We start from the raw sequence: 15809 nt of genomic DNA, 5'->3' as shown, positions 1-15809 counted from the left end.
TGAAAGAAACTGTAGCTGTGCATTTAAAAAGAGCAGTTCTTCTGCTGAATTTAGAACTTAAAATTTCCTGGTGGAGCTGCACACGGGCTTTGTTCTTCCGAAGTTGGTGGCTCTTTCGTGTGTCCATTTCTAACTGGCCTGGCGAGGGGGCAGATGTGAAACTTGCGTGTGAATCACTTCACCAGCATCTGTGATAGCGAGAGTGACTCGGTGTGCTGGGGCATGGCTCGGGGGTATATATAGGTCACGAAATACTCTTAGCTTGAAGCCCCTGCCGCTGCGAGCGGGGAAAGGTCTTAACAGAGGCTAGAAAGAAACCTTTGTCGGGGTGGACCTGCCGGCAGTGCCGGAGCCGCTGGCAGGGCCTTTGTCTGGGCCGCGGCGAGCGCCGGGGAGCGCGATGGCGGGCGGGCAGCCCAGGGCCGGCGGGCCCTCGTTAGTGTGGCCCGGCCTTTCAGCAAATTGACGTTCTATCAGACCTAGGCCACACTATTCTTCCCGACTTTAAGCCTGTTATTCATAGGCGGTGGTGCACCCGGGGCACGGTAACGATTACTAAACTTAATTGCGCGCCTTGCTCTGATTTACGGGGGTCAGGGGCGCAAAGCGCCCGCCTGTCAGCTCACTTCACCTGGCGGCCGTCCAGCGCCCCGACAGGCTTACCTTTGATTTGAACAAATCCGAGAAATATGTAAAGTTTGTTTGTTGGTTGGTTTGTTGTTTGGGGTTTTTTTGTTGTTGGCTTTTTTTCCCCTTTTTTTTTTTTTTTTTTGGAAGCGGTTTCGCGGTGATTTGATGAAAGGCGGCGGGGGTGCGCGGGGGAGCGGGGCGGGGGGGCACAGGCCGCGGCCGCGCAGGTGCCGGCAGCGCCCGGGCGCTGATTGAGGGAAGCAGATGGCTGCAGTCGGTGGCCGCCAGCCAGCGGAGCAGGTGCTGGTCACGTGGCCGCGGGTTGCCGGGGCGACGGGAGCGCTCTCGGCGCGCGGATGAAAGGCAAGGGGCCCCGCTTCAGCTGCGGCTTTGTGCCATTGGTGGCAGCTAGAGCGGAAACAAACGCCGCGAGGGGAGCCGCGGCCCGCGCGCGGCCCGCGCCCGAGGGAGGCCGCGAGGGAGGGAGGGGGGAGGGCCGGCCGCGCGCGCCGCGCCTCCGCCTTTCCCAAGGGCTTGGCTCGTGCCCGCGCTCTTCCCGCGGTGTCAAACTCCGCGCCCCTCCCCCCCTTTCCTGTCTTTTTCTTTTCTCTCTTTTTTTTTTTTTTTTTTTAATTGTCACAGTTTGAGGTGTTTTTTTTGAGAGGAAAGCTGTGTTGGCCCTGTAATTTTTCAGTGATACAAAGTCATTTTAAAAACTCGCGGTCTTCTCACTTGTCAGGGTTCTTTTTTCTAAATGTATTTTAAAATCAGCATTAGTTGAAACGCAGGCAGTGAAAGAGGATGATGCCACAACTGTGTTGTCCCAGTCGCAAAGTGACATGTAACCATATTTAGGGGTTTTACATTATGGCTCCAGAACACGCTTTCAGTGGGCCAGTGCACTGATCAACATGAACAAGCTTAAAGCTGGTGTTTGTTTGAGAAGTTCCGGGGCTGGGGATTATGAAGGAAAACCAAACGGCAGGCAGCATCACGGGTATGAAATTAAAATGTTGAGGGTGCAGAAGCCCTATAAAAGTGGCTGACATAACATTTGGTGACCTGTGCTTGCCATTTGTCAGATACCAGCACATAACTCTACTCCGCTCTTAAACATCTCAGCAACTTTCCACAACCAGCCTGTCAAATCAGTAACAGGCCGGGGGGGGAGGCTGACCACAGAGGGGAAAAAAGGCTAGCGAAGACCCACACAAGACTCAAAGGCGGAGTGTGCTTAACATTACTAACTTGTACCATCGATTCTTCTTTGTTGCCATTTAAAAATTTCACCCCGCGATGCTGAAGATAGTCTCAGTGTGTGACTCCATGACAGTGTATTTAAAGCTGTATTTTGGTATGTGCATCCTCACCCATTTCCAGGCCTCTGTGTGCAGTTGGAGAGATGGGTTCCCAGCTTCTCAGGTGGTGAATGGTTTCATGGGGGAGAAGGGGAGAAACACCCCCCCAAAGCCTTTTTCTACTGTCAGTGGATATAGCTTTCTAGTATCGCATCGATGCTGAGATAGCAGCTGGGTGTTTTTTTTTTTCCCCCTGTGCAAGCTGCAGTTGTATGCATTGAGGTTGTATGGGTACCCTCAGAGCTGACACAAAAGCGCCTTTCCAGCTTGGAAATAGCAGGGATGGTAGAAGAAAATGAAGAATTTTCACATTTGGTCCTTTGTTTTGGTAGCGCTTCCTCTGGTTCTGCTCACCTGGTCCACACAGTTAATACCAAGATAAGTGCATGCATAATCCTGTTTCTCCTCACATGTGTCAGGCTGCCCAAACACCGCTTTCAGAAAGCACAGGTTCTGAAGAGAGCAGCTCTTCCTTTCCAGTGTCGTTTTTAGTTTCTTGTTTAATACATATTCAGCGTCACTGTCTACAATCTTGAAGGAAAAAAGCAAGGTGTCCAATGTTAAGGAATGGGAAATGTATAGTGATGGCCAATGCATCACTAATTTTACAATTATGCTTAAATACTTTTAACAAGGAAGGCATTTGAAAATAATGAACTCACTGAAAACAAACATCTTGCAGATTAATACTTTGTTAAGCACCTTTTACTTGCATTTTTGTACAAATATTGATTAAAGATACCTCTGTTTCAGTAGCAAGAAACCGGATTCAGAAACTAGTGCTGCAAAGAAAAAGGTTAACAAGGGAAAGGAAGGTTCTGAAAACTCAGATTTGGAAAAAACTCCACCACCGTCACCTCATCCTGAAGATGAAGATGACCCAGGGGTTCAGGTAATGCTGTTATGCAAGTTCAGTGTAGCCTTTGACAATTTAGATGCATAAAACGGTAGTTCTTATGGTCTTTGTTACAGAGATACTAATTTTCTGTGTCATTTAGAATGATGTACCAAGAAGGTGAGAACTGGAAATCACCATGGCGAGTATTTTATTAAAACAAGTACTCCTCATCATAATTTCACTTTGCAGTCTTGTTATCTGCAGATACGTGGATGGTGCTGTGGAGTTTTCATGTGTTCTCTTCTGTCACTGTTGCAATTATAGTGCTGAATTTTCTGTTCTGTAGACTTAATGTACCATTATGAGATCTTGTTTATAAGCTTTGTGTTTCTTCTTGCATTGGCTATGCAAACCTTCTGAGATCAAGAATTAAGACATGACAAAGCAGAAGCATGCTTGTCAGAAATGTGCATGTCAGGGACTTGTAACTGTGCTGCTCTAATGGATGAAGGGCCTTTTTGTAGGACTGCCAGTCACCTGCTAACGTTGATAATTTGAACATGGTGCACCTATCACTTTCTGTCCAAACTTTTATTTCACGTAAAGAAAGTCTGGTAATAGAAATAGCATATCTGACAACTTCTATGTGCTCTGTCATTAACCGTGTTAAGAAGTGGTCAGCTCGTGTCTTGCTTCTGCTGGCAGTGGTCAGAGTGGGCATTAACAATAAGAATTCCCTAGTGAAGGGGTAGAGGCAAATTGTGATGGGGAAAGTATGAGACTCCTAAACAGTCATGTTGGCATTACTAAAATCTATGCCATTTGTCTGTTGCACATCAGTTGTTGTTGTCTTGCTTGTAGTTACGAGAGATGTTGAGACTGATGATCACTCAAGAATGCTCAGAGCAGCCTGGTGAAGGGGTTACAAACAGTGGTATCCTAATGCAAACATGGTTTATGCCTTCCCCCTTACTATTTTCCAGAAGGATGTAGAGCATAAGGAAGTGTGAGCATTTAAAAGCAGCAACAGAAGAATGTGTTATTTTTGATTTGTGAAAAGTTGAGATACACCATGCAAATGTTAAAATGTTTGAAGAGTAAGTCTGTCCTGTGCCACAAATCTCAGCCTGATTAATGGTGCTGACAAAAGAAGTAGAAGAAACTTTTGGAGCTGATGGTTTTTAGGCTTGATTTGCAGATACGTGATATACTGTCTACAGTGCAATATAGATGCATGGTTTGCTGGTTTTCAGTTCAGTGGGACAAAACTTTGTCTGTGAAACTCAGTTGGGTGATAAACTTTACATTTGAAATATTTTTTACTTAGCCTAACACTTGTATTTACAATATCTGTATCACTTCTTAATCAAACGTAATCAAGAATGTCAGGTAATGTTGAATTTTCTTAATACTTTCTTGCACTGTTAATGTTACACTGCACCCACATTTCTTTGGATAAACTTAGGGAAGGGTTACAACCACATACACTAGGACAGCTAGAAGTAATAAACTTGTTGTGCATTTCCCAGCTGACACATGCAGTTGTCTAAAACGCCGTTGCATTCTTAGTGTTAAATACTGAGCCTTCTGTAACGATATTATGTAGTAATGCACAGTGATGCATTGTTATCTTTGGAGAGGAGAAACACTTTTGTGTGTTACCATACAGGTTTTTTTATATTCCATTATTGAGCCTATTACTCACCTTTCTATCTATAGATCAGTTAATGAGTAAAAGATAATCTGATGCAGGTAAACATATGCACAGTTTCTGACAACAATCCATAACAATTGCAAAGCCTTGTCTGGATGTAAGAGGAAACAGGAAGCTAATAAAGTCAATAAAAATCAAATAGAGGAGTACCATTATATTTTAGGCATCCTTTCTATTAGGAAAATGGAAGAAAAGGTTTTTGGCACCAAAAATAATGGTAAGACTTGCCTTTGAACCAAAAGAAAATTGGTATTTTCCCATCAGTGATTATGGAAATGAGGGTGAAAATTTGCCAAGTGGTATCTGTTTTCAAGTGTGAAAATACTGGTACAGTTTTGTGGGAATCCCCTTAAGTTACTGTGTTAAAGGTAGAAGCCACATCACCATTGTTTAAAAGGGTGATGTAAACTTAACCTTTGCTCAAAAATTCATTTTCAGCTAAAGAATTTCTAATTTTGTGAAGTGCATCAGATATTTGTGCTTTAAAAAACTATGACTAACTATGTAAAAGTAAATATTTGACTTTGTGTATGTTGAGAAACCTGGCTGCATAGATCTGTTAAACAAGCTACATAAGTATTTGCATGTACTGGTGAAGATTGTGTTAAGCTGAGAAGGATATAAAAGTAAGTAGTGTATCAATTCATAAAGGTGGGAGGTTTTTTAACAGTTGATATTCAACATCTTTTTTAATATATACCTCAGTCCATTGAGATATTTGAAGCTCAGTTGACACAGCAGCATATGCTCTCAGCTTTTCAAAATATATAACCTGATGCAGACTATCTGGGAATTTGAATTTTATTGTTGCAGAAAATGGTGACTGGCACTGAGCATCAAGTTGCAGATGCTGTCAAATGCATGCCTGTATATTTTACAGTTTGTTTTCTGTGCTTTCTCTGAAGCTTTCTCTCCTCCTGGAGATGAGGGTATGGTAACACAGAAACCACGTTTTCAATTTGGGGTGTTTCAAGTTTTTCATTCTCTATTTGGGGTCTTTTCCCATGCTGTGCTGCAGGATGTCTTTCTGAACAGTGTTGGGTCAGTGGAGTGAGGAAATCATATTTCATTGTATTTCCCCTACAAGATAATCCGGGTACAACTGGGCGGATGGGGAGAGCAAGAACGTGTGTTGTCACTGCTTAGCAACACTGTGGGCCGTGCTGTGGCAAGGTGGTGTTTGGTTCCTGCATTGGCCATCTGTCAAAGTTTGTTGTAGATGTGAATTGAGAGGTGCAACTTTGTGATTTTTAATTGCTTTCTGAGATACATATGCTTTCTAATTTTCTGATGTGGTTTTAGTAACGCTAAAAAAAAAAAAAAAAAAATCACTTCCCAACTCAATGTGCATGAAATGGCGTACTTTTTTTTTTTGTTGTTGTTGGATGGTGTTTTGTGGTTTGGTTTTTTTGTTATAAATTTAAGATCAGCTAACAGGCAGAAATTTAGAATAGTAATGCCTTGATTTCACTATTTCTACCAGAGTGCTGTAAAAATAATATCATTCACTATACATTCGCTACTGTATATGAGGAACACAAAGAAGTTTTCTCAGTTATTCTGCTGCTTACCAGTGCTGTTTCTCATTAAAAATATCAATGTTTTCTATTTAGAAGCGACGCTCCAGCAGGCAGGTGAAGAGGAAGCGTTATACAGAAGACCTGGAGTTCAAGATTTCAGATGAGGAGGCTGATGATGCTGATGCTGCTGGAAGAGACTCTCCTTCAAATACTTCTCAATCAGAGCAACAGGTTAGATACAAACTTGAAAAGTGGCTGTAACTACAGCATTTAAATATGGGCCGTTTTCCTGAATGATACTCACCCATGGTTGGCACAGTATGCTCAGGAGGCATTAGCTTTTTACATTCTTAAAGAATATATTAATTCATTACTTTGTTTACAAGCTGATGATACACAGTTCTTTGAAAGTACTGGTCTCTACGTAAAGGAAATCTAAACTGGACTGCTAGAAGTCTTGAATTTACTTCTGTGAATTCAGTGGTCTGGCTTCTGTGACTTTAATAAACCACTCAAGCTTGTCCCCTGCTGCTAGGCACCATAAGAACCCCTTTATGAAATTACTGCCTTGTAGTACCCAGCAGGGTACACTTTATTCTCTGTGCAATGTAAATGATGGATAAAACAGTTTGAATAAGATGAGGGGTAATACCGTAGGAATGACTGTTGTAACAATCTCATTGTTTTGTAGTGCTTTTTCAAAGAACTACTTCACTTAACTGATGACCTATTGGAGAATATATACACGTTCTTTGCTATTTCATTTGGCAATTTGTTAAGCCCTGTGAAATATTGTATGTGACCTCCATCGTTAATTGTGTCTTATCAGAAGGAGAATTTGGTAGGTTTGCCTTCAGTTGCAATAGTGAATTAATGCAGTAGGGAGTTGCAGGCAATTTTCGTAGCTATCATTTGGACACTTACACAGCCAATAAAGGTTTTGAACATCTTCTAATATCTAGACTGTGTGGTGAAAGTGTGTGTTATTTTAGGAGAGGTGAACTGCCCATGTGGTTATATCTGTGTATCTGTGCATGTCAGCCGTACTGAGAGTGCTGGAGTTGTGTTAGTGCGTAAAAAAAGGTCTTAAACAAGTATCCTTCAGTCCTTTATTATGGTGTTAAATCTATTTGAATCCTCTAAGTTCTCATGCTAGAGGGAAAAAGTCCTCCTGTGTATTAATCCCCTGTTGCAAAAAAAAATATTTAAAGTTTTTCTAAGGAAGGAAGTCTTTAAGTGGCAAAGATGCACTCCCGTAACTCTTGTATGGTATTTATGACACAGGAATCTGCTGATGCTGAAGGTCCTGTTGTGGAGAAAATCATGAGTAGCCGTTCAGTCAAGAAAAAGGTAAAACAAAAACAAGCCCCCTTCCCTTCATATTTTTAAGCAGGCTAAACATATTTCTGAAACCCCTAGTAAGTTCTTAAGATACCTTGGATATTCCAAATTCAAAAACTGTTTTACTGCATAGAGGAGGTTCCCTGAAAGTGTCTTTACATAGTACTTAATATGCTTTTGGATAGACACACACAAAAGAGATTACTTGTTTAGTCTTCTGCTCTTTTCTTACATTTTCTTTGGATGAGAATTTTGATTTTTGCGATTATGCATACCTGGGTGAAATCTGTAGTGCTGTTTGCTTCAGAGTGATGTTTCATGGGAGTTTGAGGAGTGAGAGAACTCTCCTGCATCCTAAGTTTCTGCCTTTTCTAGTTAAGAAAAGTCCTTGCCCATAGTCATTGCGTTTTTTAATAATGGTTGTGCTTAGCAGCTAAAACAACTTTATGTGATTAAGAGTATTGCATGCACAGGTGGTTAATATCTTCCTTCTCACTATGCTAAGATGGTGAAAGAAACACTTCCTTTAAGTGTAGTTCTCTTTTAGTTATGTCCTTCTTGCTAGTTACATTCTTACTTGGTTTAGATTGTTCTAATCTGCTTCACAACTTGATTGGTCTTTGCACTTTCAAATTATTACAATTCCGAGTAGGAAGTAAAAAAGAACTTGTTCCAAAAAGGGCATTATTGCATTTTATAGACTCTTTCATGTACCTAATTCTCTGACTTGTACTGCAGTTGGGAAGAAAACTGTCTTTAATATGGTCATGAATATAGATACGGTACTCAATGTTGATCTTGGTTAACGAGAAATATTTCTTTGCCTCAAAATGATAATTTTCAAATTGGAGGAGGGAAAGCTGCCTTTATTCATGGATTTATTTTTATCTTTTATGTTGTGGTGTTTTGGTTTGTGGGGTGGGGTGAGGTATTTTTATTACTGCAGTCATAATATCATTAACAGCTTTGTAAACCTAAATTCATGCAATATCATGACTGGCTGTGATTGAATTTGACCTGTTTCTGCAGCTCTTACAACACAGAATTTCTAGGATTTTTTTTGAAGTCTAGAGCTATATTTTATATTTTAAACCATAGACTTATCTTTCAGATAAACTTTGTATGATATAAACTCAGTAATTAGTTGTCCTGATGGTCTATTAGGCAGGAGAGGAGAATGGTTTTTTCATAAATGTCTTTACATTGGAAGCTGTTTTTCACCAATTATTCTTCTCTTCTTCCTCTCCCCTGCAAACAAAGGTGTGATTACTCATGGGGAGTGTGTATTTTGCTGCAGGTTGTGGGAAGTGGTTGGTCTGCTGCCTACATGTCTTTGATTGCAAGCTCTGCTGGAGGCAAGCTCTATTTTGAGCTCTTTCTTTAATGTTTTTTATGGATTTTATTTGCAGGTTTGAGGGGTGTCTCTTCTTTCCCTGCTCTTCTCCCCAGCCCTCCTCTCCAAAATCCAAAAAAAAAAAAAAAATGGATTTCAGGATGTTAATGTTTAACATCTGAAGTATCCAACTGTGCTTTTATTAAAGGTCTTTTACACTCTTACTAACGTCATCAAAACCTTGGTTGTTAGATTACTAATCAAAGTAAAATTGCTGCGATCAGGACCAGTGCATAAAATAAACATGAGGAAAGGCTTCGCTAGGAAACCTTTCAGTGGATTAGATTGTAACAAAGATGTCACGTTCAAGTAAAGGATATTAGATAATGAATATGCTTTTGGAGCAGTATTCTTATCATAAAATTATGCTGTTTTTCTCAGAAATGGCCTTCGTCTACTTTTGGAGTTGCCAGATATGACACAGCACTTGCTTGCAGCCATTTTTGAAGTGTGTGGAATAAAAGTTCATGTTCCAAGTATAAAAGACAGTGTTGTTCTTAACATGGAATTTTGAATTCTGTTATACTCTTCCCTCTTGCATAAACCATTAAGTACATGTAGCACTCTCCAAACCATCATGGTCCTGACGTCTTCAGTTTGTGGAAATTTTTCATTTTTCTAATTATTTTCTTGGCCAGCTTCAGTCCCCTTTGAATTTCTGCTCCTTAACTTTGTAAAAGGAATGGCTTAGAACTAAATAGGCCGTTCAGCACAAATAGCACATATTATGGAAAGATGTGGAGTTTGTAGAACTGTTATACCTGCATGTGGCGCATCAGAATTTCTCTTTTCACCTACCAATACATGGTGAGAATTAGATCTAATTGAAGTGAATCTCTTCCACAAACTGATTAGTTTACAATCTTGTGCTGTGTGATGGGTTTTTTATGTGTTGCTTTGTATCTGTTATTAATGTGTTCTGTCTGCTATTTTTCTAGCAGTTGATATTTCTGGGGCCTTTTTGTTTTGCTTTGGTTTGGTTTTAAGCTCACTCTTGTCTCTACACCTGAGTGGGTTGCTCAAATAACTTTTGCATTAGCAGGTATTATTGTATCGCTTCTGTGGCAATGGCAATGCAAGATTGTGTGCTTTTAATTATTTGCTTGAAAGAAGGGATCATTTATGTCTTCAATTATCTACAGAGATTGTGGATCAGATTGTCAGTTGTGGAGACACATGAATTGTAATTTGAAGTGTCCTGTGTTGGCCAAGTCTGCCCTGCCATGTGTTCTTTTAGGATGGTTGCATAATCATTTTTGGAGAATTTTGCATAAATTTTCTATCTCACCTTTTTTCCTGGTTAGTGTAAACATACATGTTGTGGGGGATGGACAGTGACGTCAAAGCATAAGCTTCTGTCTTACTTCCTAAACTGATGTGTTGTTAAACCTTACTTGAGTGCTGGTGATTGTAACTTGATCAGAATTTTTTTTGGCCATTAGCCTGAATGCCAGGGTGAGATTTTAAAAATACTTTTTAATCAAAGAGACTTGGCCGTAATACACTTCAGAAAATGAAGTTGATGTCTTAAAATTAGGGACGACTTCTTAGAAGACTGATTTTGCCTCAGGGTAGTGAACAGATTCAGAGAATGGGATCTCCATTTTTTAATGCTTTTTTTAAAATACAACTTTGACCTCTAAATATTAATACCTTCTTGATAAATACTGCCTTTTAAGTTTTTTGTTTTAAAAGTAAATCTTGGTGGTCTTGAAATTCCTTCCTTTGACAGTATCTTTGAAAGTGACAGAGAAGCTTCTTCCCTGTGTTTAGTGATAGGGGATAGTTTATCTTCTTCAACAGAGGATTCAAGAAGATTTAGCACCAGGAATATTTTATTGTGCCTCTCTCTAGAAAGGAACACAAGCAGACTGTACTGGAGTGATATAACAGCTAAAATGATAAAATCCATTGCTAGTCTGGAAAAGAAGAAATACTATGTAAATCTGGGATTAGGAATGCATTAACTTTTTCTTTATTGTGCTAGAACAGTTTAATGCAGCTGCTCCTGTTCTTTAACTGCAGTGCAATGGAAGTAATGTCTAGCCAGCACCTTCTTTTCGAGAGAGAATTTGGAAGATGACAATTCATTCTCTGGTTTCAGAGTAGTCTCTCTTCATGTATTGAAATATTTTTTCTCTCTCTCTCTTTATATATGTGCGTGTGTGTAGATATATAAAAATATACAGGATGTTGAGTTATATAGGGGTCAACAGTTTTGTCTGTTTAGCACTACTTACAGTATTACAGATTATGTTGTCCCTGATAAAGTATGTAAACCAGAAAATCCTCTTCTATTTAAAATTGTTCCAAAGTTCATTAGTAAACACAAACCGTTAATGTTGTGACATAAACTGAATTCTAAACGTGTGCCTGGTGCACTGTCCTTAGTTTGTCCTATGGCTGGGTTCAGGAGTAATTCAACAAAGTATTACATGCCATATGTTATGCAATACTTTGGCACTAGGGATGAGTTAAGGGTAGTCTCAACCCTTAGCACTGAATGCCCTTGGTTTTGCTGGTTTATATCACAACTTTAACCTTGCTTTAAATGTAGGTTTTGGGTGTTAATTTAATTTGGCTGCTCTGTATGTGAGACATCTTGCTTGAGTGAATTTAATTGCACCATTGAGTAAAACTAAAGCCATGAACACTGATGCACTAAAATTCTAGCAGAGGTATAAGGTTTAGTTTTATATGGCTTCTTGTTTGGAGTTATTAACTATATGGAGGAATAAACCCCCTTTAAAACTCTTTTTTTAAAACATTACAAAACCGACAATGTAAAGTTGCCATGAGCCAGCCAAAAATAATACATATGGCATTCAGGAGTGCAGTTGCTAATTGGCTGCTGCCTGAGAAAATGGTACACTTGGCTTCTACTTAACACTGTGGGTTTGGCAGAAAGCCAGGTTTGGGGTGAGGTTGTGAATGAAGCTGCATGTGGTTAGGGAGGAGTTCAAATGATTCATGTCTTGGAAGTTGTAGTAAGCAGTGCAGTATGTACTTGGGTAAAGTGCTGGAGGAAACTCCTCACCCGTGTCCTCCCCTCACAAACGCTTTCCTACACCTCCACTTGTCTCTGTATGAGGGGACTGAATTTTGTATTTCAGTTAGTTTTAATCATCAACTAAATTGAGTTATTTAGTGGTTTAATTCACTTTCCAACAATTCTTTTCTTATAGATGGAGAATGGAGAAGAGGTAGAAATAGAAGAATTCTATGTAAAGTACAAAAACTTGTAAGTAAAGTTATAGGTTAGATTACTATCTCTTAAGTTCACATAATTTCCAAATATGTTTTAAAACCTTGTTTTTAAATGGTGTAACTGTTACTATGCTACTCTAAACATTTCTAACATTTAATCCAAAACAGTGGTGAATAAACCGGGAAATACCTTGCATTGGTGGTATTGATAGCGTTGTCTTAATCTGTGTTCTCTCCAAAATGAAATCCATAGGTAAAATTGCTCTGCTATTAAAAACTTTAATCTAAGGCTCATTATGCATGCAGATTCAGCAGCACATACCTATGTAGCTGTGTAGATCTAACTGCAACTCTTGAGTAACCTGCCTGCAAACTACTCAAAAATAACCCTTAACTTTGTTTCAAAAACAAGATTTGTGTTCAACAAAGTATCTAAGATAACAAACAGGATGGCAAATAAAATACTTGACAGATGTATGAGCTCTTTAATTTCAGCAAATGTTCCATCTGAGAGACAGAAATCTGCTTAAAGTGAGTTTCTTGCTGCTAACTGCAGATAGTTGACTTAGCTTTAAATATGCTGCCACCTTTGTACCTTTTGCACTATATTGATTATTGCATGATGTTTAATAGCTTAATTATGCTTTGTTTAGTTTTATTACATTGGCATGTAATTTTTGTATTAACTATTTGTGACTTAGACTTCTTAGCAATATAACTTTTGACACTCTAAATTTATAAAGTGGGACTGGTTATTTTGGCAGAGATGCTGTTCCCTGCTTTGTGTTTTCTTAAAGATGAATTATTACCATGGAACTGCATTTACCAGGGTTTCTCTCTTCTTTCTATCAGTGTTAAAACTTAATACGGGGCTTTTAATTACAATGCTGGTCTCACAAAAAACAGTGCAGAGCATGTTAATATTTAAAATTTTATATATTTCTATTAACTTCGAAACCCCCTACTTTTTGCTGGAATGTAATGTTAAATAGTCACATGTATGATAAACGCCTTGAGTAGTAATTATATTCTAAACATGCCTAATAAAAATCTTACCTTTATGCCAAACACTAAATGTATGAGGTATGTATTTAAATATTGAGTGGGAGTAGTTTTTATTTACTGACAATTTTTTCCATTAGTAAGTATAATTACTTCCATTTGTTAATAACCTGTATGATGAAGACGACAATGTCCGGTTTTCCAAGTGTGACACTACAATGGGCTGGAAATATTTAGCTATACTACTGGGATACATAGGAGTATACAGTGGAAGCATAGTTTTGAATAAGATTTTCTGTTTCATTTTCTAGTTCTTACCTTCATTGTCAGTGGGCATCTGTGGAAGAGCTGGACAAAGATAAGAGAATTCAGCAGAAAATTAAGCGGTTTAAGGCAAAACAGGGCCAGAGCAAATTCCTTTCAGAAGTACGGTTTGTTTGTTTGTTTCTTTTAGGTATTTAAGAAATGTTCTTATAAATTCTTGTTCTGTATACAAGCAGAAGGTTTTGAACAACTGTGTGAAAAATCAGTAGCGTTTATTCTGGTATAAGGTATAACCTTTCTTGATACAAGTCTTGCAAGTTTATGAAACTCAAGTGATCTGTTCTGACTTTATACTTTTTACTATAGTTGTGTGTTTGTGTTTGTTATTTTTTTTTTAAAGTGAGTACTTAGTTGTTTGCATTGTAAGCATGATTCTTGCTGAATCAGTACTAGGTCTCTTTTCTCAGGAACTGATTATGCCAGAAAAATGCATCACATTTTTCTGTGTTATGGACGGCTGCTCACTAGGGATTCTAAGCTTTTTATCATCAATTTAATTTCACTTAGAGCCATAAGCAGTAGTGTGGCAGGGGTCCTGTCAATAAAAGACCAGTTCTACTGATTTGTGTCTCTGAAAGCTTGCCTTTCAGTAAAATGCTGTCTTTTGAGGGAAAAAAAAAACCAAACCAGGTTCATGTGCTACTGTATTTATTTATTTATATTTATTTTTACTATTTCAAGCAGATCAAAACCTGTTGCAAATTGAAAACTTCCATCTGTTCTAGGTGAAGATGCCTGGAATTGCTTTTTTTGAATTTTTTTTTTAAATCTGTTTCCGAGTGGGTCACGAGTTACTGTAAATTCTTGGAATTTGTTCCTGTTTTTGAAAGAGCTATCAAAATATACATAGTCTTTAGTCCTTTTGTCTGCCTTTTCTATTGGAGGGGATATTAAAAGTATAAAATGAAACACAACACTTTAGTACTCCAGAAAATCCTGTAAGTTGTTGAAAGGATAGGACAGAACATGACAAATTGTGATTTTTGGGGAAACTGTGTATGCGTGCAGTGTCTTTTCTATGTTTTTGAAATAATAATCTTTAAATCTTGCTTTTAAAACAGTTAGACAATTCCTGTAGTTAAAATAATCCAAAGGCACTTAGTGTACAAGGCTCTAATTTCCTTATTGCAGGCTGTAGTTTTCAAGAATGCTAAATGCATTGCATGCCATAAGCCTTTTCGATTGCTCATTAGTGAATTGTAATTTCACACTTCATTTAAAATATTCTTAAACATTCTCTCACAGTAAAAGGTTTCACACAGTAATTAAGAGGCCCAGTTAACAAAGTCTGAGAAGTCTGATTCCCTCACGGGGAATGATCTTGCTGAATTGTAGCATTTCAATTAACATGTTGGAGTTTGCCAAATATAAATTCTATGTCACCGTGACCCAAAATATTATTGCCTGGTGAAATATATAATAATTTTTCCTCTCAGGAAGGGCTAATAGAGATATCTTTCATAATTTTGCTCTCTCCTTGAACAGATTGATGATGAGCTTTTTAATCCAGATTATGTGGAAGTTGATCGAATCATGGATTTTTCACGTAGCACAGATGATAATGGAGAGGTAAACAAAACCTTTAGTGTGTCTCTAGTCATATAGACATTGTGTTTAGAATTTATTGTTTAAAAGTGAATATATTGAAAACTTCAGAAGCTACCGGAGTATATATGATTAGAAAATAGGATTATGTTTGAGAAAATATTAATACAGCAGTTTCTCTAAAATAAAGGGGTTTAAGTAAGAATTCTGAACTTACGAGTTACCTGTATTTTAAAAAATACAACTCAAAAGAAACCCCATCAAAAAAGCGCCCTCTGATACGCAGTTCTAAGGTGGTACTTAGTACTGTTGAAATACAACATCATGCAGGTAATACAGAATTTAAATGAAAAATGCAAGAATCTTAGCTAAATGTTATAATAGTTTAGACATTGTTTAGACTGTGTGTTGCAGAAGAGCTCCTAAATTCACTGTTTCTTACTTTTTAATGACTTATTCTGCAGGACAAGATCACTTTGTCTTCCAGATTTCTTTTTGATCTTGGGAGAATAGAAAGCTTCACTGGCAGTGTCAGTGTTTCCATATTGCTCTATCAGTGAATGGTGGTGGTTGGGTTGCCTGTTGGGAAGTTTCTGATAATGCTGATAAGAAAAAACAGCTGACTGTTTAAATATGTAGCAAAGCATAGGAATTGTAGCAGTTGGAAAATGAATATTGTTTTACTTCTACATTTTAGTCTTACTTCAGTGATTTCAAAGGTAGTGGTTTGCTCATTTTGGTGGTAAGCCTGCATTCCCCGTGTTCTAATCTTACTTTGTTAGGTTGTCAGGGTGTCAACCTGCTGTTAGCTTATCCTTTTTCCCCCATTCAGACATTCAGGTCTGGTAAGGCTTTTTGAATTGTATCTAGCCTGCACATCTCCTGTAAAAATGGTTATGTTTTTATTCTTTCTAAATTATGATGTAATCTTATTTTT

At 38.4% G+C, this 15809-nt stretch overlaps 1 protein-coding gene across 8 annotated transcripts in view; it reads left to right on the top strand.

Annotated features, from left to right (window-relative positions):
- The window catches only part of CHD7 (chromodomain helicase DNA binding protein 7), a 132617-nt gene that overhangs the window by 80650 nt on the left and 36158 nt on the right, over positions 1 to 15809 (top strand). For 7 of the 8 annotated variants that reach the window (XM_056331264.1, XM_056331266.1, XM_056331258.1 and 4 more), the window contains 6 exons: positions 2742 to 2880; positions 6154 to 6291; positions 7345 to 7410; positions 11980 to 12035; positions 13315 to 13429; positions 14813 to 14896. In XM_056331264.1, coding sequence (XP_056187239.1) covers positions 2742 to 2880; positions 6154 to 6291; positions 7345 to 7410; positions 11980 to 12035; positions 13315 to 13429; positions 14813 to 14896 — 598 coding nt within the window. The remainder of the gene's footprint in view (positions 1 to 2741; positions 2881 to 6153; positions 6292 to 7344; positions 7411 to 11979; positions 12036 to 13314; positions 13430 to 14812; positions 14897 to 15809) is intronic. The other variant, XM_056331265.1, reaches the window with a different exon arrangement.

The sequence above is a fragment of the Falco biarmicus genome, chromosome 3 (genome assembly GCF_023638135.1).
Source record: "Falco biarmicus isolate bFalBia1 chromosome 3, bFalBia1.pri, whole genome shotgun sequence".
NCBI lineage: Eukaryota > Metazoa > Chordata > Aves > Falconiformes > Falconidae > Falco > Falco biarmicus.
This window is presented reverse-complemented; position numbering and strand designations above follow the sequence as displayed.